We start from the raw sequence: 25,267 nt of genomic DNA, 5'->3' as shown, positions 1-25,267 counted from the left end.
GATTTCAGCACTTGGTGTCAGTGCTCAATTCAACTCCTGTAGAAGGCTTGCATCAGTGAAGACCCATGGCAGAGGAGGGTGGGAACTACACACACACACACACAGGCCATCTCTGGGTTCCTGCTCTCAGGCATGTGGTAGTCAGCCTGGCAGCTGCTGTGTCCTCTGTGCAGTTATTGCTGTGGCGCTGGCATGTGGCACATAATGGATCCATTCATCGCCACCTAGGTCCCAAGAAACACACATGCACACACTCAGGCCTACATTATACTTTACAGTTTTCATTCAAGGACACTCTTGTTTTTATTTTACAGATGGTCAATAGGCTACAAGAGCCCAAGTAGTGTATAATTGTGTCTTGTTGGGCTTATATTTTTCTCTCTCTCTTTCTATAAAAAAAAGCCGAAGGGTGGAAAAGCATTTGCGCGTTAGAGGAACAGACACAATTGGTAATGTTTTTATTTTATTTATCTTTTTTATTACTAAATTATACTTTTGCCTTATTCAGTGACTATGCTGGGCATTTAACTTTATGGAGTCAGGCATACATGACATCTAGAAATCTCTGACAATATTCCAAGCCTTCTCGATGTATTTCGCCCATTTCTCCGCTAGGAAGCTGTCTGGCTCTTTGTTTCTGCGGCTGCACAGATGAGATGCAGGCTCCCACCAGGCAAAATTTTCCATTGCTCTGGTATACTATCAGCCAACAGGGGGGGACTGCTATAGGATAGTCGCCGCCTGGGCTCTATTGAAATAATTTGGACACGGACAAACCAAACACAGTTAAGCTGTGGTCATTTCGAGCACCGGAGAGTCGCTCGCCCAGTGTCTGCCGCCGTTTGTCAATAAAACCATATGATTAGCACAACGGGAGATATCAACAGCTCCCTCGGAGTGCGGACCGTTTGATGTACATTGGAGTAAGTCACATTCGCTAGACCTTTGATTGTTTTTTCAGCTTGTCAAGTAGAGGAGCTGGGTAGCTGGCTGGCTCGTGATTTAAACAGACAACAGAATCGCACTTTGAAGTGTGCACATTTATGATTAGAGGACACTTGGCAAGGTGAATTAAAACCTTAATGGATTTTCCATGTTTTCATGGTGGAATGTTGGGATTGGGAATCATCAAGGCCCTGTTCTATCCATTGCTCGTGCGCATACTATCCCAGGATAAAGGTTGCACCATTGCACTTAGGTCTATGGTAGCGACTAGCTAACTAAAAACCCGCGGATAGTAAATACTTGCTAAACGTTATTGCTATTTGAAACAAAATCATTACATACAACTAGTTGGCAAGTTTCCAGTCAGCTAATGTAGAAAAGTCAGCCACTTCACGAGGCCAATGTTATCGTGCAGCATTCTATAGCTGAAACCTAGCTAGCTACTTGCTAAATCAGATCTGATTTCAGCTTTGTGATTTCATGATTAGTTGCATTTTTGGATTGCATGCAGGATAGCCTATGTTTAAGAAAAGAAACATGTCATTCGTGTTTGACCGAAAGAAATTAAACGAGTTACTTTGCTAGCTAGCTTTCTGAATTTTATCATGAAAGCGCAACGTTAGCTTGTGTACATGGTGAAGAGCTATTTACAGTAATTGATGTTGTCTGTGGAGTACGTACTTCTTATTTGTATTCATGTAAATACATACACAGGCAAAAATGATTTGCTCACTGCTCATTCATGAAATGTTTAAAGCTCTCTGGCATCTCAACCATAGTCTGCTTCTTGTTTTAAAGGGGCAGTTTGGGATTGGTACATCCGAAATATAAGCATGTTTTACTCCATTGTTTGTAAACAATGTAATTGTAAACACACACTGTATAGCTTCAACATATGATTAAAACTATAATTTTGATCACATGGACGATAAGTCTTGCAGCTCTGTTTATGTATTTGAGAGTGCTTACATTTCTCCAGCCCCATCCTTAAGCTGTTTACCTAAAAAAGTGATGGGGTTACCGTTTGTTGTTTTAAATCCAGGTTGCCATTTTAATGTGGAATATTGAGTATTATTATGTATCAGTATCAGAAGCTCATCAGTGAAACACAGTTAGCCAAAATCTACATGTGTTCATAAGTAATTAAAGTCTGTCTAAGTTACTGAGGACTCATAGAACATGCAAACAGCTCTATTTTAGTGTCCCAACCTATCATTACAGGCTCTAGTCCTAAACCTATAGACCACCATGAGCTGAATGTGTGTGTTTGAAACACGTTCTCAGAGTCTGCCAATTTATGCATCACTCAAAATACTCCACATTTTTCTCATATGTTATAATGCATTAGATGCATGAAACACAGAGAATCAATGCTGTGATTATTATGATGATTATACGATTTCATATTCAAATGTACAACACAGCCTACCTTTTAGTGGGCAGGTAAAAAAAATTGTCACCTTTTGAATGGCCTGATTACTCATTTGAGCTGCAGATGCTTACTTTGCCCACCTACACAATTCACACCGGCTTGTTGGTGAATTACATTTCTAAGACATAGGCCTATCTCCTCGTACTAACAGTGATTTTAATTTCAGGTTTCTAGTTCACCAAGATCCACTGTTTATATTGTGTGCACTAGAGAGTCTTAGTGTGCTTAGCCTATAGTACCACATTTTGGTTTCACAGTCTTCCAGGTTAAAGTTTGGTTCACACCTTAAACTGCATGACTCCCTTCATTAGACAACACTCAGACCAGAGGACCCGAGCCCATGGAATGCCTGCCGATGCTTTTGGATGAGGAGTGCTAATCGTTCATTAGGAATTTTTTGGACAGAAGGTTCGCTGTTTGCCTCTCTCATTGCTTGTCTCATGATGACCCAGAGAGCTTGCCAAACTGTAAGAACTGCTGGCTTTAGTTGAGGCTATACATTCATTTGACTATACCAACCTCCAAAACATGTACAGGTTATAAAGATTGAGTCTGACCACATGATGTCCTACCTTGCCTCTCCTGGTCTATTTGTTCCCCTGCTTGTTTCTTGTGTCATGAGCATGAAGAGAAATGGAGGTCTGACACAGATAGATAGATAGATAGATATCTTTATGACCCAGTTCACAACACATCGCTTGGAGTGTTTCATGCAAGTAATAGTGGTCTGGTGGTTTCAGAATGACTTGATGTGTGATGTACATAGGATTATCACTGCCACAACTGACCAAACCACCAGCAATAGTTTTAGAAGTGCATCCTTATTAGACTATGCACTGTCATTGCTCATAGAAACAGTGGTGAAAGATGTCTGTTTTTCAAGACCTTGAATTGTCAAACCATGTGCTTATTGTAGAAATATAGTTTACAGAAGAGATGAAGAATACTCCTGGTCATAAAGAAACGTTGTCAGCTCTGTACATTGCATTTCTATCCACAGGCAGCTCCATCAGCTATGACTGCAGCTCTCATTGATTTATATGATTACTGGGTCTTCTTCCCCACAAAGCGAATGATCTGTCCACCCATGGTCTAATGCTGCGTTCATGTGCTCCTCTGAAACTCAAAACATCCGACTTAATTTTGCGTACGTTTTAGAATAGGGCTTTCTATTGATTGATTTGAACTGGGGAAACTTAGGTTTCTCGTATCAACAACGCTGTCGGGAATTCTGACGAGCACTGAATGCAGTGTGATAATGTGTCACCCAGCCATAGACCAGTGATGAGGCTATTAATGATGGAGGAGGCATGAGCCCATCTTCTCTTTATACTGCTGCTTGTCCCAACCAGCTGGTGCCACTCCCTTCCACTTCAGAGGGTTCCCAGTTTGCATAGCTCCTGACCCTCTGTTTGGTCCTCCCAGGGGATGCTGGGAAAAGGCAGACGGGCTAGAGTGAGGCCCATCTGGACATGCCCACACCCCCCCACCCCGCTGTCACCCCATGGTAATCAGTGGTCATGTGACACCTCATGGGAACATTCTCTGCTGTGCTGTGGATAGGGGTTGGTGAAAAGTGGTGGTACAGGCTCTTGTCATTCACAGACCCACTATGGTTCATCTATAGGCCTTTTTCACTCGCTACACAAACCCACTATGGTTCATCTATAGTTTAGTTTGACTTTTGAACTACACAATGCAATCTCAGCCCTGCTCTGATTCATCCACAAACCTTTCAACAAGGCTCCGGAACCGCTGCATGAACACATCCAGGGGTTTGCCTAGAAATTGAATGTCTGGACTGCTGCCATTTGACTATGGAAACTTTCCACTGTCACTCTCAGATGCTGCCCTTACAGGTCTTCATTAACCTGTCTAAAGGTACCTGGTGCCAGGAGCTATTTCTATTGTTGCACTGTTAAGAGCAACTATATGTAGGCTACATGTGCACTCTTCACTCTCTGCTGTGCTTTATTAGATCTATGAATTGTGTGTGTGTGTGTTCTAGGAAGCAGAAAGCTCTCTATTCCCTAAGGTAGCAGATGGCCCAGAAAGGGCCTGCTACAATCATTATTGTCGTTATTAGTTTTAGAGCGTGTGTTCTAACAGATGCAGCAGGAACACACATTTAAGGCTTCCAGGAAGATGACAAATGGAGGTGAGGGGGCGTTTTTTTTTTTTTCGAGGTTTCCAGTAACGCTCTTGACACTGATCTACCCCCCTCCTCACTCATTCTTTCTCCTCCTTCACTTTCTTCTCTCTGCTCCCTCACTTTCTCTCCTCTCCTCAGAACCAGGTCATTGAACAAGAAGATTATGGGATGTTGGAGTAGGCTGTGGTTCAGTGCTTTGCGATCTGCTCTGTCTGTCCCCTGCTTATGGGTCACAAACGATTACTGTAATTGATGCAGGGGAACAAACAGCACTTTTTCCTCCTCAAATCCAAGCTAGTTTTATTTTGACCGTGGTGACCTGGAACAAAACACAAATCCCCTCTTTCTTGTTATTCTACCCTCAATAAGAGGCCCACACTCCTGTCTATCACAAGAAATGGAAAGAAAAGGGGGGGGGGGACCTGTTTGGACCCAATGTAAAACCCTTTCCATGGAAATCAATATTAATTAATTGTTGCACCAGAAAGAGTTCTTAAAAGGGTTCTCCCACAGGGTCAAGCCAAAGAAACCTAATTGGTTTCTAAGTGTGTACAGCAGCAGTATTTCAGAAGGCTAGAGCAGTGCTGGAGAGGGAGTATAGGGCCTGATATATGTGGTCAACTCTGTGAAACGGTTGTTCATAATGGCTCATTGGGTCCAGCATGTGTGTTGGTGCCAAGGGGGTGAGATGAGTGTGATTAAGCCACTGATCTGGAATGCAGTACCTAGTTAATGTATGGAAATGGAGCCATCTTGGCACTCTCTCCCCCATCTCAGCTTGTAGGCCTATAGGTCAACACAATCAAATGAAGGACAACTTGAAGTAGGACCCAAGGAAATGAGTATTCTCCAGGTTGTAGTTGCCAGATAGCTACAACATTAAAAGAGTGTAAAAGTACAAAGCCTCCACAAACATCAAATGACACAATGCAGCAAATGTAACATCTGCATGTTTCATGTCACCCTTTTAAAATGTACGAATGAACTTATTGGCAAGCTTATAAAAGCTGTTATTACACAATGATGGTTTCAAGGCTTTCAGCTTAGGAATTGAGCTACATTACGATCAAAACCGGTTCATGTTCTTCCTGCTCGATGTGCCAGTCTCCACATTGCTCAGGTCCCTCTATGGCTGCTAAAAGCCTCAGTGCTGGGCCACATACTCAGGGTGTTGAGGGAGGCGGACATGACAGACCGACTGTGTGATTTATGACACCACCCCGCTATCACTCGGTCGTTGCTCCACTTCCCTATCGCTGCCGTCATCCCGTTGCCAAGGTGTTGCCGTTGGCTCCGGGGAACGATGATGAGCAATGTGGCATTTAGCAGCCTGCCTCGGTGAATGGAAAATCTTTTTTTCTGGTGACACAACTACCCTCTCTATAATCCTGTGGGGTGGACAATGCTGTGTGCTTGTCTGTTTGATTCTTCTTGAGAGTTAAGTTACGGCTTTCTGTCTTCACTCTCGTCGTCCTCTGACGTGTGTATTAATCAGAAAGAAAAACGACATTCAGGTTGCCCTTGCAGATCCAATATCAAGACCTCCTAAGATTGTCCCTCAGTGCTTAGCAAAGACACTTCCAAGTCTCAATTCTTGTTTCAGTCCGCCTGCGTGTCTCCTTGGTTCTTCTTTCGTTGAGGAAGGGTTATCTGACCAACATCCTGTTATTTGACCTTTCCTATTTCCTGCCTGTAATTGAGGCCCCGCCCCGCCCCTGGCACCAAAGTCTCATAAAATCAATTGTTTCTAAAGGACATTATTGTTGTTTTGTTTTGTACAATGACAAATGTTTTTATTGATCACATGCAATGACTGGTTTAAGCTTTTTGCTGATTTCTAAGTAATGGACGTGATTTGATATTTTCCTTACGGAAATTCTACAACACCAACGTCATGTCTTAATGTCATTGTGTCTAAATGTTGGACATAATAATGTCGCTAACCTAATATAGTCAGATGAGAAGATGAAGATGAGTGTATTTAAAGATCACAGTGAAAATATGATTACACTGAGAAGGCCCCTAACTTGCACTTCAAAGCAAAGCGGCTGGGTAAATGTTATGTATACAGATTAATGGTCAGTACAGTGGTGTCACGCCTGGCTGGCTGCTCCTATTGTAATGCTACACGATAATCCACTCTTGTGGTCATGGGGATGGGAGTGATGCCCTGACCAGGTCCTGTTGTAATAGAGCCTTTTTGCGGGAGCTTTTTTACGCCTTTGTCATTTTTCAAAACAAGATGAGAAGGGATGAGGACTGTATGCAGAGGGGCAGAGTCCTGTGGAAGTCCTCCCCCCCCCCTTCCCCCATTAGAGGTGGATCTGGGGGGTTGGTGTGGTGCCACTGTGGAAATCTGGGAGCAAGAGAGAAGGGCAATACACAGCTATTAGGATACAATAAGCCAACCGTCTTATGGTTTTTCATGGTTGCTGTGCCATTTTGCTGTTGTTATTTTGATAATTCATTGTGGTCCTCATATAATTGTCCTGTTATTCACATTTTTTAAAGGTCAATGAAGTCATTTTTTGAACCAGGATGAATCTCACACTCATATAAGAAGATTGTGTGCTGTACACAATAGATTTTCAGTCAGTGATGATGCTACTGGCCCGAACACTGTATTCAAAGTCTGCTGTGTTTTTAAGAGCTGTAACATCTGGCTGTCCTGCTTGGCCTGCAGCCAACATGCAGGCAGGATATGATCCCTTTTCTAATTCACATCATGTGCAGCAGAATCTGAGAACCCGCTATACCTTACACACACATTCCCTCTCTCTTCTGTGTCTATGTGAGTGCGTACGTGTGCATGCGAGCATTACCGTGCGTGTGAGCATTAGTGTGTGTGCAAGTGTGTGTGTGTGTGTTTGTTTGTGTGCGTATGCGTATGCCTTATGACATGGATCTAGCCTCGATGTCATGGTGCTGGCTTGTGTGCAGATGGCTCTTTCCTCACAGCCGTTACTTCCTACTAAGTTGTCAGGATGCGGTTGTTGTTGTTGTTGTTTCAGCCAGTGTGGGGGTCGGCCATCTCTACATTGGTCTGTCTGCCTCTCTAAAGGAAAGTGGGCCTCTCTCCCTCCAAATGGCAGCTGAACAGGCGTGAAAGACACAAGGTACAGGGCAGGACTGTGAACTAGCTGGTCTTGTTTGGGAGAATGAATAGTGCTGCACAGATGGACAGGACTTTTTGGAGAGAGATCTACAGTTAGCCAAGACTTTGACCTTGGACTCACTTGTCAGTTGATTGTATTGACTATTCATATGAAACAGACTTGCAAGGTCTGTGAGTGATTTAGTAATAGCCAACCAGCTTCTTTGTTATCTTGGAATTCCATACGTACATCTGTGAGTGATTTTGTGACAGCTGTTGTTGTAAGCCTAGCCTTTCATTAAAACTACTAGTTCTATAATACGGTACTAGCATAATGATGAATTATGACCTGGGCTTAGGCCCAGTCCAAAGTTAGATCTGCCAAGTGGGCATATATTATTTTCCAGAGTACGTGGTGTTATTTCTGTGCCCCCTCTCAACAAGGTCTCCACTGCTACTGTATTAGGGTTTGTTGGATCTGTCTCAACTGAAACGATTCCCCCTGCACGTTACAGACATAGTAGGACTCACTAGGCCTGAATAATGTGATGTAGCAGAGGTCAACGCAGGAGGTTATTGTGTCACACCTACCATGGCCTCAGAAGGAATGCTGGGGCTATGTTGCCATGGGGACAGACGATAGGGTTGTAACCACGTCGGGAGACGGATACTAGCATCGGAAAGCACTGTAATACTTTAATGAGATCTCCTCTGCAGAGACGCACACAGATGTCATTTTATCTCTTTAGGCTGTCGTCGTTTTGGTGAATATTCCATTAATTTATAGTCATTCTTTCCTATTCTCACCTATTTTCTGCTTGACTATGTGTTTGCCAGTGCCAAGCATCTAAGTGAATGACTGCACTTAGTCATTTAGAGTCCACGGCTCCACATAATTATTTTAGATGAGTGTAATCCATCAGAGATGCCTACTTCCTACGACTCCTTTGTGTGGTAGCCTGATGTGTTTTGTTTTTTTCTTCTCTGTCCATGCACAGAGAATATGATTGATGGAAGATAAGCCCAGCTCTGTTGACCAGGGCAGTGCTGTTTGTTTTCTGTATTTGTGAGCAGACACACACACACACACACACACACACACACACAAACAGCCACACTCGGCCACACTCAGCCACACATAACTGGGACAAAGAGCCCTGGATTCCAGAGCTATATATAGCGTGCTTCTTAGGTGCAGATTAATATGGTGTTGTCTCTGTGAGTCCATAGCAGGAGCACGCACGCACGCACGCACGCACACACACACACACACACACACACACACACAGGCAGGCTTTTAGCTCATTCTTCTGGCACTGAGTAGAGGTGGATGTTCTTAATCATACTTTGATATCAAGAGTGAACTTTCCGGTTCAAAAAATCTTTTTGGAATATTGGGCTGGAAGTATGAAAATGGGGATGTTGAGCTTGAGGGAAGGAAGCTATATATTTTTTTTCAATAAAGACATGTCTAGGCTATAGGCCTAAGGAGAAGTGAGGTCAGCATTATGCATCCCATGATGCTGACAGATACAATATTTCTAAAGTCAATGTTGTGTTTTACCCCAGGCACAGCTAGGCCACAAAAAAATAGGCTAAGTGCAAAACGTATTCATCTTCGACTGAATCAGCATTCTATACTGAGAGGAAGTGATTGATTCACACTGCAGTAATTTCTACGGTACATGCTATAGTGGCTATACTGTAGAAGCCATGGGGAAGAATGATGGAGTTAGCAGACCTCATGTGGCCTGTTCTAGCATGTGAGGCTGTTCTATCATAAAGCCTTTCATCATATTATCTGACATCCTGTTTCCTGTCTGGGCGATTACCGCCTGGTCACTAAGTGATGTGACGTCCTTTCAGTGACATGTCCAATCAACAGTGTGAAGAAGTCAACTTTGCATGGTGGAATGTGACCTACCATGCAGGGCATTAATCAGAGCTCACATGAGAAAATTTTATTTTGCTATCTCTGTAGGAGAACTAAAAGGAGCAAAGGTCAAGAAGTGAGGTCCGGTCAGTGGTCCAGGTGAAGAAAATCTAATCAATTTAATTCGGTACTGGGAGCTTCACGTACAAAGTATGCACAAAGCACAGATTCTCTGCTCATCTTAACAATATGAGCCCTAACTTCTTATACTCCATTCTAACAAAGTTCCTCCTTAAGGGAGGGTTCATTATTAGCCTATCCTGATGAAACATGTGGTTTATATGGCCATTTATCTTATATGGAACAGCATTTCTGGACCTGCTCACAGGCCAAAAGAGATAATGAATACAGGACAGACACATTTAAATTAGTTTGGATTCAAGTCACATTTCTTTAAGAGTGCTGTGATGTTTTGCAGTTCACTTCAATGTAAAAGTCGCCACCCCTCTCTCCAATTGGGACCTTGTGTGGTTCACAATCTCATACAACCAAGAGTTGGACTCTCTGAGTCAAGACTTGATGCTTTTGCCCCTGGTGTACAGAGAGAAGCTCTTCTCTATGAACATTAGGCCCCTTGGCTCAATCAGAGGCCCAGGGTGGGGTGGATCTCAATAGCCTACAGTGGCTTCCTCCACATCTCCTTCATCTGCACTGACTCAAGAGATTACACTTATGCAATGTGGGTCACTGGTAGTCACCAGTCCAGTTGTTTTTGATCAATACAGGTGAAAGAAAGGAGATGAGGACAGAGAACCACTTTAAACTTGACCTGCACCCATAGTCAGGCTCTCGCTCCCCTGAGAGCACTGTTCCCAAAGCTGGAGCATGAAAGTGATTTCCTATAGCTGCCACTGCAGCCTGGTCAAGACACACACATGTGCGCGCCTGCCTGCCCCTTGCCAATGACAAGCTGTTACAGGGAGGACCTGGAGGGACCACTGTTCTGTGCCACCCCTGACAGACATACTTTTTTATAATTGCTGTCCTGTTTCTTTAAGTCAGTAAACAAAAACAAAAGTAGCATCTCTAGTAGTATCTTGGATGACTCAACTTGACTTTTGGTTAGGGGGCTTCCCTGCAAAGCCAAGTCTCATAGCCTGAGCCTGGAACACTTGGTGACCAACTGTACCCATGGCTACCAATTTAGAATGATTAATCAAATGCAAAAGTTAATCCCAGTTTTTAATAGGCCTCTTGAACAATGGCCTTTGAGCTGGGTTCCATCCCACAGATAATCTGTTTTACTGCAAAGTTTCCAAAACTGTGAGAAGATTCCCTCTGTTTTTTTACTTCGCACACAGGCTAACTCACTCTCTCTCTCCCTCTCCCTCTCTCTAACTCACACTCTCTCTATTGCTCACACACACACACACACACACACACTTACACTCAGACACTGCCTCAGTGTCACAGCGAGGCAAGATGAGACACCCTGTTTACATCAGCGCCAGTCCCCATGTAAATGAGAAGCGGCTGGGGGTGGGGGCAGTGCTAGTGGGGGGGCTCTGTCTGTGCTGCCGGGCGGGGCCTGGCACTGCCATGTGGCCCGGGGCTGGCACTGGGCACATTGTTCCCCCCATTGCAGGGATTTCTCTTCCCAGCACTAGAGGGAGAGAGAGGGGGGGGGGGGGGGGGGGGGTTATTGGGGGCAGAGCAGAGAGAGGAAGGGAGGACGGGTGGGTGGTTGGGGGGGGTTGTAGCGAAGAGACAGGACATCAGAAAGATGTTACAAGCCACTCTCAGTAGACCACCACATTTTTGGAATTCCGTTTTTTTTTTTTTGCCCAGGGATTCTGTCAACTCTCACCACTATTCTGTTTTCTGTTTCAGACAAGGAGAAAGAACCCAGAGGTAAAGGATCTTGCATTCCTTTTCCCTTTTGTAATGTTTAGAGCTAGCACTTCCGCCGTAGATTGAAAACCCATCTCTTCAGGCTCTCTCTTCATCTTAACAGTCCTTCCTAAAGACCTCTTCACCCCTACTACCCCCCCTGTACTAACCCTAACCCCAACTCTTGAGACCTCTTCACCCTCACTTCCCTGTACAAGTTCTCTCCTGTTAATAAATACAAAAACAATTTTTAAAATAATGCCTTCTGGCATTACGACTGCCAATGGCCCCTGGTGTGAGCATTGATTACTTTGTCTTATGATGACTGTTGGATAGATGATTCACTTACTTAAACAAATGTATTTGTTGTAAGTCGCTTTGGATAAAGGCGTCTGCTAAATGCTGTGAATGTAAAAAGTACTGTAACGCTTATGCTTAGACAAAAAAGTCTCTACTGTACCTTTTACAAGCATCGTAACTGACAATTCCTTTTAAGCTTTACCCCTGAAGGAAAGCCAAGAAGAGACTGAACTGTGCTGAGACCTGTGAGTGCATGTTAGCCTGCTTCATATCCAGAGAACAGTCAGAAGCTAGTGGCAGAAGTCCAGTCATAGGGTCAATAGGTTGTAATATGTTGCATGAGTTGCACCTGTCTTGGAGCCACAGATTCTTAAACCCATTGATATTGGAATAGCTGACATTGTTATATTGTGTGTAATTTAACAAATAGACAGTGGTTTGAATAAAGGGGATTTCACTGTAGTTTGAGTGCTATGAGGGATATCTGTGTCAGTCAGTGTTGAGTCAAATCCTAGTCAAATCCATTCACATATTGGCATTATGTCATCATTATAAAAAAAGCAGTCCATCAGTAGAGAGCTTCTAAGGTCAAACGAGCACATTGATCTCCTCTTTTTTGTATAATAATAATAATAACACCAGTTTCCTAATTTGAATTTCTATATGAGTGGAAAGGGTCAGCTACTGTATACTACTACTAGATGCCATCAGTCCTGGGCAGATATGAGCTCAATGAATATCGAGCATCCAAAGACACCTGGCTTCTTTGCCTCTTCAGCTTGCCCTGGTTTGTGCAGGCTGGTTTATTTTCTACTGCAGCTGTCACTCCCTGATCCGGGCCATTGCAGAAGCAGGGTTTGTTTCATCCACTGGTCTCAATAGTCTCCCATTAATACTAATCTGCCCAGGCCTGATGGCATTCAAGGTAAGCTGGGGGTAAGCTGGGCACCATAATGCACTCTTATAGCTGTGTGCATGTGTGCTGCTCTCCCTTCCTCCTCTGGCACACATTGATTCATTAAATTTGTTAGCCACAGCTAGGCTAATTAACCCACTCGTGGGCATATTCAAGGTAGGTAATCTGAACATTAGACAGTCGGCCTACATGCTTTCTGTGTACCCCATCAAGTGTGCGTATTGTGCCTCCTTTCCCCCCCTCTGGCACACATTGACTCCTTATATTCGTTATCCGCAGCCAGGCTAACTAACCCAGTCTAGACATGCGCATTTTTGGGTTCCTTCACTTCTGGTTGGCAATGAGCAGTGGGCAGCATGGGGGGGGGGCTGGCAAGGTTGAGCAGAAAGGGGGAGAGAGTGAGGGGATGGAGGAGGAGTCTGCAGTAATCTGAACAGACACTGGGACCCCCCCCCCCCCCCCCCCCCACACTCTTGCCTTGGGTCACCCCTGTAGAGTCATGGTGTGAACTTTGTGTGGGTGAAATTAAATCCCAAATGACCGTTACCTCTGTTTGCCCACCAGTCCACCTCTGGACACCACGACTGGTGATGTTTTGGCGTTGTGAGATAAGACCACGGTGCTTTGAATGGCTGTGGGGTTTAGGCTAGTGATAGTGAAATGATTGGGGGAACTCTACTTTGTTGAATACAGTGTCGCTATAGTTGTTTTCTACCTCTGCTAACTAGCTCCCCTTCCTCCCTCTCAGGTGCTGATTGTTGTGGTCCCGAGATGCAGACCTGGTTGATCGCCCCTCAGACCTGAACCTGGTGACGGGACACAGACCCTACCCCTCCTCCCCTCCTCAGTGAGTGCCGGCTCCCGTGGTCACAACAAGCCGTGTTGGATGCAGCTGAATAACAAACAGAGAAGGAGAAAAAGAAAAAGAGAGTCAGACTCTTCCCTCACCTATTCAAGGACTAAAATGCGTGTGGAATGATGAGGAAGTGAGCGAGGAGAGGTTGCAGAAGTGAGGGCTGAATCTGAAGGGACCAGAGTGAGAGAGAGAAGTGGGGGTGTGAGGTAAGTGCCACGGTGCCATCCCCTAGGTGGCAGTGCCAGTCAGTCAGGCAGCAGGATGACCAGCCTGTTCAGGCGCAGCAGCAATAACGGAGGCTCCCGGGGCGGAGGTGGAGGAGGGAGTGGCGGTGGGGGTGGCTCCACCCAGGGAGAGCTCAACAACAGCCGGCCCAACAGGCAGGTCCGGAGGCTGGAGTTCAACCAGGCCATGGAGGACTTCAAGATCATGTTCCCCAGCATGGACTACGAGGTCATCGAGTGTGTTCTGCGCTCCAACAACGGGGCCGTAGACGCCACCATCGACCAGCTGCTCCAGATGAGCATCGACGGCCATGGCTCGGATGACAGCTCTGACTCTGATGACAGCATCCCGCCAGAGGTCAGTGTGAGCTCACCGACTGACATCACTTCCCCTGGGCCGGGTTGGTGTAAAAGAATGCGATGGTTCAGTCTAGCCTTATAATGGGCAGCAGAGGTGTGTCTAGTGGACAGATAGAAGTGAGTTTGGATTGAAATGGACAAGCTCCTCTTAAGAAACAGTTCCAAACCATGCTCCCCCAATTAACACTAGAACCAGATGTCCAGTAGCTTTAGAGATGTAGGCAGTTTGATAGCCATGCAGTAGGCATCAGTTCACCTCTCAGGTGCAATTCATGTTCTACATGTGCCATGCTCAAACAGGAGAACGACTTTAACCAGACTCTCCCACCATATATACTTTAGATTCAGCCCAGTCAGCTTCTATTTTCTGTGCCTCCTAGGAGTAAGGGTTTGGGGTTAGGAGTGAGGGGTAGGGTTTGGGTTCGGGTTAGGCTTAGTCCTAGCCTCCTAGGAGTTTCTGAGAAGCTTTTAGGTGTTCCACACCTGGAGGTGTGTGCGACTAGCACCTGATTCATGCAGTGAATGAGTCTGACCTCTAATGGGTAGCATCATGACATTGTTTTGTAGAGTGAAGCATGGTAGGCTGGGGCATTAGCGCGCAACTTCATGGCCCACTGGAGATGCTGTTATCTTGAGCACATATTTGATTTGCTTCCAACTCAAGCGTTAGACTGTAATGCACCTCTTAGTGGGCCTACAGCTTCCCACCACCCCCCTCCCCACCCCCCCACTGGCCACTCTCCTGTTATTTGTGTTGTGGTCATGTTTTTCATCAATCATTAAAAAGTATTTGTGTGGAGAATGTTAAAGGGATAGTCCACCCACATTTAATGCATGATGTATAGTATTGTGTACTCTATATAGTGAATAGTATTGGTGGAAAGATTTTGTTTGTTTACATAGCCATTGTCCAGACAGCTAAAGTTAGCATCAGTGACAGGAAGTGCCTGTGCTCTCTGGGGAAATAGGATACATTTTCAGAGTTGCATGCAAGTCATCTTGTAGGAACTCAATCCAAGTCATTTCACAAGAATAGAAATAGTAAAGGCAGCACTAATGTCTAAAAGTAGCACTGTTTGTGCGCCCCAGTTACGTTATCAGACACCACAGGCATAACCCAAGTATGTTTACTCAGTTTGACAGGCCGCTATGAATAAGTCACACAGCTGACTGCTTTGAATAATGTTGAATAGTACATACTAAAAAACATATAAATTGCGTGATATTGTGATATTGATCAGGTGAAAACGGTATCAAATAATTGTTCTTGTTACCCTTGACGCTGGTTAACTGGATAGTTTATATTTATCACTCTCTCTGTCTCTTTCTCTCTGATATTTGGGCCAGATTCTGGAGCGGACATTAGAACCGGACAGTTCAGATGAAGAACCACCTCCTGTCTACTCCCCGCCCACGTATGACATGCACATCTATGACAGGAAGTATCCAGAGGCCCCGCCTACTCCTCCACCGAGGTAAAGCAGAACAGGGCGGGTGGTAACTGGGAGGAACCTGCCAAGCAACCTATCGGAAGGGTAGCTCATTCAATTGGCATACTGTGTTGATAATTGTTTTACCTTGGAAGTTGTTTATGAACCAGCAGTTACTGTATTACTGTAACTGTGATTAGGTGTTCATTAACTTGATACAGCCACCATAGACTGGCATCATTACCCCAAAACGAATTGATTCAGTATTTACCTTTGTCTAAACTAACTGAGATTTGGATGAACTATCCCCTTCAGATCATTGTTTTAGTTCTGTAGCCTTATTGAGACAGTGTTATTTTCATATGGAAACACACAGCCTGAACTCTCCTAAGCCCAGAGGAAGTGGTCCTATGGTACCCTGTGAATGTGCATGCTTTGAATAAAGATCAGAGGGCCTATGGATTGAGTTGGGGATCCCACATGCTGTTATTATTGTGAGTCAAGGCTCCACCTTGTGGCCATGGTAAGAACAGCTCAGTCAGTACCTCCAACTGGCCCTCTGTGTGAGATGATGGGGAGTAATTGGTGATTGTGTGCCACTGGACCAGATCATAACAAACCTCCATGTAATTGAATTTGCTCCAAGCTTAAATGTCCATGATTTAAGATTGTGGACTATGTCCACATTAGTTCTGCATCACACCAGATCACCAGGGAGAGAGAGATTAACAGTAAATTGAATTCTTAGACTGTATAATGAGTGATGTGTTCCAATCATATGTAGGGCTGGAGTTTTTTCCTGAACGAGGGGAAAACCTTTTGGACTTCATATGCTAGCATGATCCTGACCTTTGTTTGTACCATGCAGGTTCGAGGCCCAGCTACCCCCAGGTCACCAGCAGGTTCGCAGCTACAGGAACTGGAACCCGCCGTTGCTGGGCAACCTGCCAGATGACTTCCTGCGGATCCTGCCCCAGCAGTTGGACAGTATACAGGTACATCATCACAGTATACAGACATGTAACCAGTCAGAGTTGGGGAGTATCTGATTACATCAGATTTAAATAAAAACTGTCATCAGATTACATTCAGATTTAAATATTTTAGTTACTTTTATGATTACATTCAGGGTTCTCCTCAGGATCTTTGAACAGCGTGGGATGGATGGATCTTGATAGTAAACATATTTTCATTTTGAATAAGATGAGATGAATATTGTCAAGTACCAGAGCAATTGAAAGAGGAAAGTTCAGAGAAAAAAGGAACTGCCCAAGATCAACAGCATACCACCTCATCTGTGAAACATGGTGGACGGGGTGTTATGGGTTGGGCATGTACGGCTGCCACTAGAACTGGCTAACTTGTCTGCCTCCTCATTGAACGGTGCTTCATCATACAGGAAGACAATGACCCCGAACAACAACCCTGCCATAGTAGCTTAGAACGTAACAACAGTACAGTATATCATATAGATCTAACCTCCCTCTCTGCCATTCCTCCTTCAGGGCTCCCAGACCGGTTTGTCCCAACCTTCCTCCTCCTCTTCCTCCCAGTCCGCCCTCAGCCAGAGGACTGCCCAGGGAGGGGTCTCAATGTTGGGGGTCGGGGGAGTAGCGGGGCCCCCTGGAGGGCCAGGAGGAGCGGCTGGGGCTACAGAGCAGGAGCGTAAATTGAAGCAGTACCTGGATGATGAGCGCATCGCCCTGTTCTTGCAGAACGAGGAGTTCATGAGGGAGCTGCAGCGCAACAGAGAGTTCCTTGTCGCCTTAGAGCGAGGTGTGTGTGCACACAAACATTTAGTAACTGTTACCCTTGGAGTCCCACAATAGCTTATGTTTGTATGGAGCTTAATTGACAAGGGTAACTAAAACGCTCCTCTCCCCGTGTCATGAAAAAGCTTAGTTGTTTACTGTCATGCTGATGCCCTGCCTCAAATGATGAAGTATCACGCATGCCTCTCTGTGTCTCCACAAATTCTACATCATTTAACAGCTGAAACCCAGGGACTCTGGTCACATGTGTGCCCTTTCAAAGGTCTCCTAATAATGAATGCACTGTACAAAATAGTTCACCAGCATCTTGTATCTGATATTGAAAAAATACACATTTGTATGAAGTGATGTCGAAATAATTTTGACATAGAAACCGTAACTCTCAAAGGCTGGAATTAAATCTTGAGATTAATTGATAATTAAATATACATATTTCTATCAGTATGCTACTACAGTGTATATATCTCTGTGTTTTAATCAGTTTGCAATGGAAGCATACATAAGCATGTGTGTATGCTTTTGCTTGTCCATTCTCCTTGTAAAGCTATCGCATGTCTTAAAGATGTCTTCCATCTAAATGGATGGGTCTTTACTTCTGTATGGTGGTAACCAACCATGGCCCTGGAGAGCCACTGTGTGCAAGCTTTTGTTCCAACCCAACAATAACACCCCTGAATCAGCTAATGAAATACTTTATGAGAAGTGGATGTGTTATACCTGGATTGGAACTGGTATGACTCTTCAGGACGGTGGTTGGTGACCAATGGGTTATGATGAAAGGCTGTGCAGTGGTGATGGAACCATGTGCACACACACACACACACACCAGGACACAGCCTTGTTCTGGTCTGCCGACCATAACATCTGCTCTCTCTGTTTTAGATCGCTTGAAGTATGAATCAAAGAAATCCAAGTCCAATCATTCATCCGCTAGCATGGAGAATTCCACAGGTATATATCATTCATATGCTTTCTCAGCCAAGGTGGGTGGGTGGGTGGGTGTGTGTGTGGGTGGGTGGGTGTGTAAGACGTGTGTGCATGCTTGTGTGTGTTTGCGTACATACGTTATATTTGGTGTGTCTGTCTCCCTAAAACTGTGTTCCAGGGGAGCTCTGTGCCTCAGGGTCGGTGGAGGCTTGCACTGCTGTCTCAGACGACGCCATGTTCAGAGACAAACTCAAGCACATGGGCAAATGTAAGACATCCTCTATGGACCAGTCAGTTCACCTTATTACCAATCATCCCCTGCCCGTGTCTCTGATTTGTATCCATTTGATTGCGTCTCAATCAATAGAGTAGCACACTTCACCCTTTGTTATGGGAAATCTACCTTTGCAATGACAATGTATTTCTTCCACTCAGCAACAAGAAAGAAGTTGTTTGAAATCGCCAGAACATTCTCTGAAAAGACAAAGAGGAGAAAGTCAAAGAGAAGAACACTCCTGAAGCACCAGTCGTATCCTTCATTTGGATTTGGACACCCTTAAGCACTCTTTAGTAATATTAAAATGTTGACTGAGTCTGTGGTGTTGGTGTGGGCATGGTCAGGTAGTGGTTGATGTGTCGACCAAGCCTGTGGTTTCCCTTGACTGTGTTCCCCTCCAGACTGGGCACAGCCAATTCTACAGCTAACCTCCTGGATGATGTGGAGGGAAACCCCTGTGGTAAACCCTTGTGCCTTATTCATATGTTGTGTGTATTGTTGATTTCACCTGGCTGAAGCAACTTTATATATACATTATCAATTTTAAAATTGTCATTAAAATCCTCCACTCATTCCTCACAACTTCAGCTCTCGAGGGCGGCCGTGTATGCTGCTGGTTTTGGTCCTTGTCTTGTAATCAGAGGCTGAATTGCATCTGAGTAGCCAGGTGTCTTGATCTCATTACCATTAGCAAACTGGTCAATCAAAAGTTGGGGGTAAATAGAAACCAGTATGACCCTTGTCACCCTTGCCGTCTCTCCTGTGATACTTATCGTCATTTACCATGTTATGCTGTTGACAATTTGTGTGTGTGTGTGTAGAGGATGGCCAGCCCAGGAGATCAACCACTCAGGAAGAGGACGAGCCACGCAAGGAGCCATTGTCATGGTGAGAAGAAACCTCCATCCCAATGAGTCTAATCAACAATCTTAAAAAAATAAATAAAAAAAAGTTACTGCTGTCATGGCTGCCCCAATCATAATAGGTCAAGGCTAGACTTGGTGACTTACAAGAATGTAAGAAGCCAGTAGTCTAAGAATGTAAGAAGCCAGTAGCCAGTGAATAAGTGAACTGCTTTTTTTCTTCTTTTTTTTGCTGAGATTTGACCAACATCTCACTTTCAGATCGTCCAAGGTTGCGCCACATCAGGGTTTCCATGGCGACAGAAGAATGACCCATGGCTGGTGGCCTAGCAGCTCTGTGCCCCCACCCCCTAACACAAACCAGCCAATCCCAGCCCTGGCATTGACTTGGGACTGCCCACCTACCCCAGGAGGAGAGGAGGCAGACTTGTTCCCCTGAGATGACCTCTCTCCCCTCCACTGTGGGCCTGTAACTGTTCATAACTGCATTTGATTACCATTATAATCTCTGTATTATAACTCTTTGTTAATATATGATTTCATATGTAAAAGAAAGATGCATTTGTCTTTGACCTTTTGGTTTTCTTTCCTCTTTTGTATTGGCTCCCAAATGGCATCTGTCGTGATGATCTCGCTATATGTTACTCATCGAGTGTTACCACTAGTAGAGTGGTTTTATACAGCTGTGATAGGACTCCAGGCTCGCCATGTCAGAGCCTAAGCCTCCTTTTAAATGTCCCATAACCTTGTTTACTCCCTATGCGTTGCAACGCCCATCTGGGCCCAGTTTCAAACAGACAATAACCAGTGACAACATGCTTTATGTTGTTTTTGAACGACATCCCTATTAGAATGACAGTTCAGCCCCACACTGACCGTAAGGCAAGGCCCCCCAAGTATTGGCCTAAACCCATTATTTCCCGGAAATCCATGGAGGAAGTCCAACAGCTTGGAAACAGAGACCCTTGCGTTCCAGTCAGTCGTGGAACAGAGCTCCTTTCCAGAGTATCACACCCCTACTCACCACAATAAAATTTGGAGTGGCCTCAAAACAATGTGACAGGGAATTATAGAGCTTGATACGTGTGTGTGGGTGTGTGTAGAGATGTTATTCAAGTCTCCCTGCTCAAATGCCAACAACCCCCCTGTCCCTTCCCCCTCTCTGACCAGCCGAAATGGCCGCTTGTTTCAAGTGGGTCCTGTTTCACCCCTGCGTTGTCCTGTCAAGTTATCAGGATATACAAATTGAGATATTCCTCAAACTACACTGCCATAACTCACAACCTTAGCTAGTCTTTTTCAGCACAGTATTTCTCATGTTGGGGGGAGGGGAGGGGAGGGGGGGGGGCACACACATTGCTTAATGCCAGTGTTGTTGATGTACACAATGATGTAATTCTTAGAAATATTTGCTAGACAAATGCCAGTGATATTTAACTACACATCATTGATGAATGTGTGTTTTGTAATGTTGTATAATGGGAAATAGCTTGTCATTGTAAGTGGATAGGGAGAAAAGGAGAGGATGATTTAGTTGATGCCTCTGTGAGGACAGGCATTGATGTTGAATGCATATAAAGAAATATGAGAACACAGGATTATATAGTATCTCTGTGGTTGGATGTATCAGTACAATGGAAGTGAAGACTGGCGATGATGACCCAGCTCTGTGATATCATGAATCAGCACATCAACATACTATTTCAGATGCTTAAGCCTTGATTCAAAGCAACTTTATTGAGCCGCCAGCTAATTATAGAGGTTATGACCGTATGGTTTGAAATGGCTCCTTCTCCTCCCTCGCTAGAAACCCACCAAAATATCTTAAAGGTAGACTCAGTGATTTTATGTTGGCATGAAATAGTGGTGCAACTACAGGCAGAGATTACTAGATAATTCACTCTCCAGCCTATTAGTCACACGGCTATCATGTTGCATTGCTGTGCACATGCGCCTAAGGAATCTGGAGGGAAACATCTTGCTTTGATGAATCTGAAACATCTCTCAAGTCATCCCACTTCCTGTGATAACATCATATCACTGAGTGTACCTTTAAAGAACAGAATTGATGAAAGGAACATAATGATTGGGTAATGAAGTTGCACTCACCCAAGTTGCATTTACCCATCCTGTCCTCTCAGATGGAGCCATTTAGAAGACATTCCTTGTTTCACAAAGGAGAGAGAAATTCACCCCTTCCTCTCTGTCAGGGATGTTGACAGATAACCTCATAATGGTGATTGGTCATGTACATAACGAGAGAGGTTCATTAAGTTCAAGTGTTTGATTGTGTGAAGGGAAGGGGATTTTTTGTAAGCACAAAACCCTTTCAGTGTTTTCTTTAAGATGTTTTGTCACGAGTTGTGTTTGAACGGGTGCTATTTTGCCCCAATGTGTGTGTTTTGTGTCATTTTATTATAATTTTTTATTGGCGTTTGCTGTCAGCAATTTTGTATTAATGTCTCCATAAACCCATTTGAGCCTGCAGCTTTAAACAAAGGAATTCTCAAACAGCTTTTCCTATGAGAGGAGCATATTGCCCTCTTATATCCCATTGCCGTGCCATTCCCTCAGTTGTACTGTTATTGAACGGCAGACAGGGGGCGCCATCATCAAGCAGACTCAAACTGCCATCAGACTGATCCATCCTTTACATTTACCCCCATGATGATACATAGAACCCTAGTGTCAGTGTCACATTGAGAATATACAGTACATGTATTTAAGATTGGCCTACAGTTGAATTTAACTGTCTGCGGTGAAATTAACGGACCCTCCACAGTGTCTTTTCATGAGATCCTACCTGCCAGCCCAGATGCAAAATGTCAGCTGTGCATCGCAATAGTTGAAGTAGCTTCCTCTCTTTGTCCCCTGTCATTAACCTACACACATCTGTAAAGATTGGATAGGTGAAAGCGATATTGTCAAAAGTTATCTAGTTATTGCTTTCACCAATCCAGTACTTTCACATAAGTGCAGTTGTAAGACGGCAGACGAGTAGAGGAGGCCTCTTTACTCAAATGCACAATGCACCATAGATGCAACTTAAAATGGTTAATGAGACTGAGTATAGGACCCTAATAGACCATCAAGGTCATGTGTCAGGTAACAACATCCCATAATAGGAAAGAGCTGTTGCTTATTTGGACAGTCTGACTCATATCTGCAGCTACTGAAGGAGCAACGACAAAAAAGGTTAGGTTTGTTTACAAAAGCCAATGACATTTCACTCACTGACCGGTCAGCCGGTCGATTTGTGTGTATTTCCAACATTGCATGATATCAGTCACCAAGTGCTTGCACACCATTGGTCAACTTTTTATTTTTCTGAAGGGAAGTGAAAATTGTTGTGGATATTCATTCAGTTTTTGACTGACATCTATATGGGCAGTTGTGTGCACTGTCGAGGGCAACAGTCATCTGCATGGTTTAGTGATGTGTTTTCGAAATGGCTCGATGTTAAACTCTGCTCATAGATACTTGTAGATACGTTATCCTCTCAGGGAATCGCCCTACTCCTTTCTATTGTTCTTCCATGTCTTATTTGTCTGACTGGTGAAAGCACAAATAAGAAAAATAAAATGTTACGTATAGGACAGGAGTTTATTTCCCAAAGGTTTCAAATATCACTCAATGGTCAGACATGATTTCAAATGCATCCTCTCAACCTGTGCGATAGACCAAAAAGTCCATTCTACATTGTTGTATAGATAAAAACATACTTAAAGGCACACTCTGTAGCGTTTCTTTTCCCTGTGGTTGCTGTAAAATTACATACACAATCGCAGTGTCATGTGTTCAATATGCTAAACAGGGCACCTACTACTTGTCTTCTTTGATTTTGTACTTGCCTCAGTCATCAAGAATAAAAACAAACACATTAGGTTGACCGGAAATAGAAATTACAGAGTGGGTCTCTAAAGTAACTCATAACTGTAGATGCCATAACCTATACTTTCACCATTGTTGGAAAACGTCTTTGAATTGATGCGTTAACCTTTTATGACTGATTAATATACAGTACTGCGAATGCTCCATCGGGATCTGATGGAGTCTCAAGTGTATTCATTTGTTGTTATCAATGGAAAGAATTATAATATGGACTAAAGTTTTAGCAACAGATTAGAAGTGTTCTCAAAATGAGTACTAAGAGAAATGATTTGTAGTAGAGATGTTTCTTTGTACAGACTTGTATGTGTACATGAATGGAGATGCGGCCAGTTAAAGAGATGACGACATGCTTGTTTATGATGTACACATGAGCCTGAAATCTTATATGGCTCATAACTCTATCAGAAGAATGTATGCCAAATTTACTTTGAGAAACAAGTACCAGGCGCCTGAAGGTTTGCAGTCTGGTTTGTATGGAACTGAATGATCTATTGGTCATCCCATTACTCACACAAAGGCCAGATAGGCAGAAAACATGTAATTCATTATCACAACTGAAATACATGACGAACTTCATAAAATTGTATGATTCAAAAGGTTTGTTGGTGTCGTTTGTTTTTGCAAGGACAATATTTCGACAGTTTGCAGGGAAAAATACGCCTGTTTCTCCCCACAACACACGTGTAAAGGTTTTTGAAGTGATTGTTGTACTCAAAATTTTATTTATCAATCTGACTTTTTCTTACACTTAAGAAAGTTTCTTAGCCATTGAAATAATACAGTTGTGTTGTGCCCTGTCTTATGTGATCGTGTGTTACATTTGTAAGGATTTATTAACAGATTCTGTTCAATAAAGACATTTCTATCAATCCCTTGAACAAGATTGTCACAAATCTGCTTCAGGGGAAAAGTATGTTTTTTGTGCCCTGGCACAATGCACCAATAGATGGCAGCAGTATCACTGCAAGTGGATGAGCTGTAGAAATTCACACAATATTCGCTGTGCCTGTATTTCCTTATTGTGGTTCTCTCTGTTGCATGAGACATGCTTCAGTCACTGACTTGTAGTAAGGAATTCATATACATTTCTATGGTCATGAAACAACAGTGTCTCCTAATAAATCTGGCATCCCATAGCGTTTTGGATTGTGTTGGGTTGTTGCCTGCCACACATTGTCTCTCAGTATATGGAGAGACATAGGTGGAAAAGACAAACAGGCATTGAACACATCACATAACAGGCAAAAAAATATTTTCTATTAAATTCAACCAAATTAGCTAATTTCAGAGAATGGTCTCTGATATGGATATGGGGTTTGTTTCAAGTGGAGACAGTCTTCTCCCCGTGGTTTATTAAACCACGTAAAGTATCCGATACCTAATCCACCATAGCTTTGTGAAAGAGTCCCTATCAACTGTCAAAAGTACTCTCATAATATGAACACTTATTTATTATCATATTGTTAGTGCTCTGCCATGATGACGCACCATCACGATGCACAGGATCTTCTATAATTGCCAAAAGAAAAAAGGATAGGCCTATCCTCCTGACTGTAATGATTTGTTACGTTAATCATGTACACTGAGCTCTCTATTTTCAAATGTCCATAATTACGACACTGAGGTCTTGTTTTGGTTGCGAATCTCTGTTGTGAATCACCGTTACATGAAAGAGTAGTTAGACATTGAGTGCTCCCTGGGGCATCTGACCTAAACAATGACATTATTTTTCCTGAATGTGAGGGTGACAATGTATCTTGTGCTAATGCCCCATCCCCTAATGTAAACTTGACTCGTTTGATCCCCCTGCCTCCCCAATTCCCACAGCAGGGTGCAAAAGATTGAATTTGCAACCGACTTGCTATCCACTGCTCTCTGGCTGAATTATACAGCTACAAATCAACAAATATGGGTCTACGTGCGTGTGTTGGGGGGTACCCTTACTCCATGTAAGTTAAGGGGAGGTGCCTTTTTGATCACCTTGGTAACTGTGCTGACGTATATACAAACCCCTCCCACTCAAAGCCCTCCCAGTGTGAATGACAAGAAGCCACCCAGTCACGTA

At 43.8% G+C, this 25,267-nt stretch overlaps 1 protein-coding gene across 1 annotated transcript; it reads left to right on the top strand.

The window, feature by feature from the left end:
- Positions 1-776: 776 nt before the first annotated feature.
- On the top strand, positions 777-20,608 carry cuedc1b (CUE domain containing 1b). Its single transcript, XM_083685184.1, has 11 exons — positions 777-923; positions 13,351-14,040; positions 15,390-15,517; positions 16,341-16,467; positions 16,978-17,248; positions 18,127-18,195; positions 18,350-18,439; positions 18,607-18,700; positions 18,850-18,908; positions 19,270-19,336; positions 19,573-20,608. Coding segments are annotated over exons 2-11 (1,227 nt in total). The 5' UTR covers positions 777-923; positions 13,351-13,719; the 3' UTR covers positions 19,574-20,608.
- Positions 20,609-25,267: the final 4,659 nt, after the last annotated feature.

Source organism: Argentina silus (genome assembly GCF_951799395.1).
Source record: "Argentina silus genome assembly, chromosome: 14".
NCBI lineage: Eukaryota > Metazoa > Chordata > Actinopteri > Argentiniformes > Argentinidae > Argentina > Argentina silus.
The sequence above is the reverse complement of the archived record's forward strand: the minus strand, read 5'-3'. Positions and strand labels throughout refer to the sequence as shown.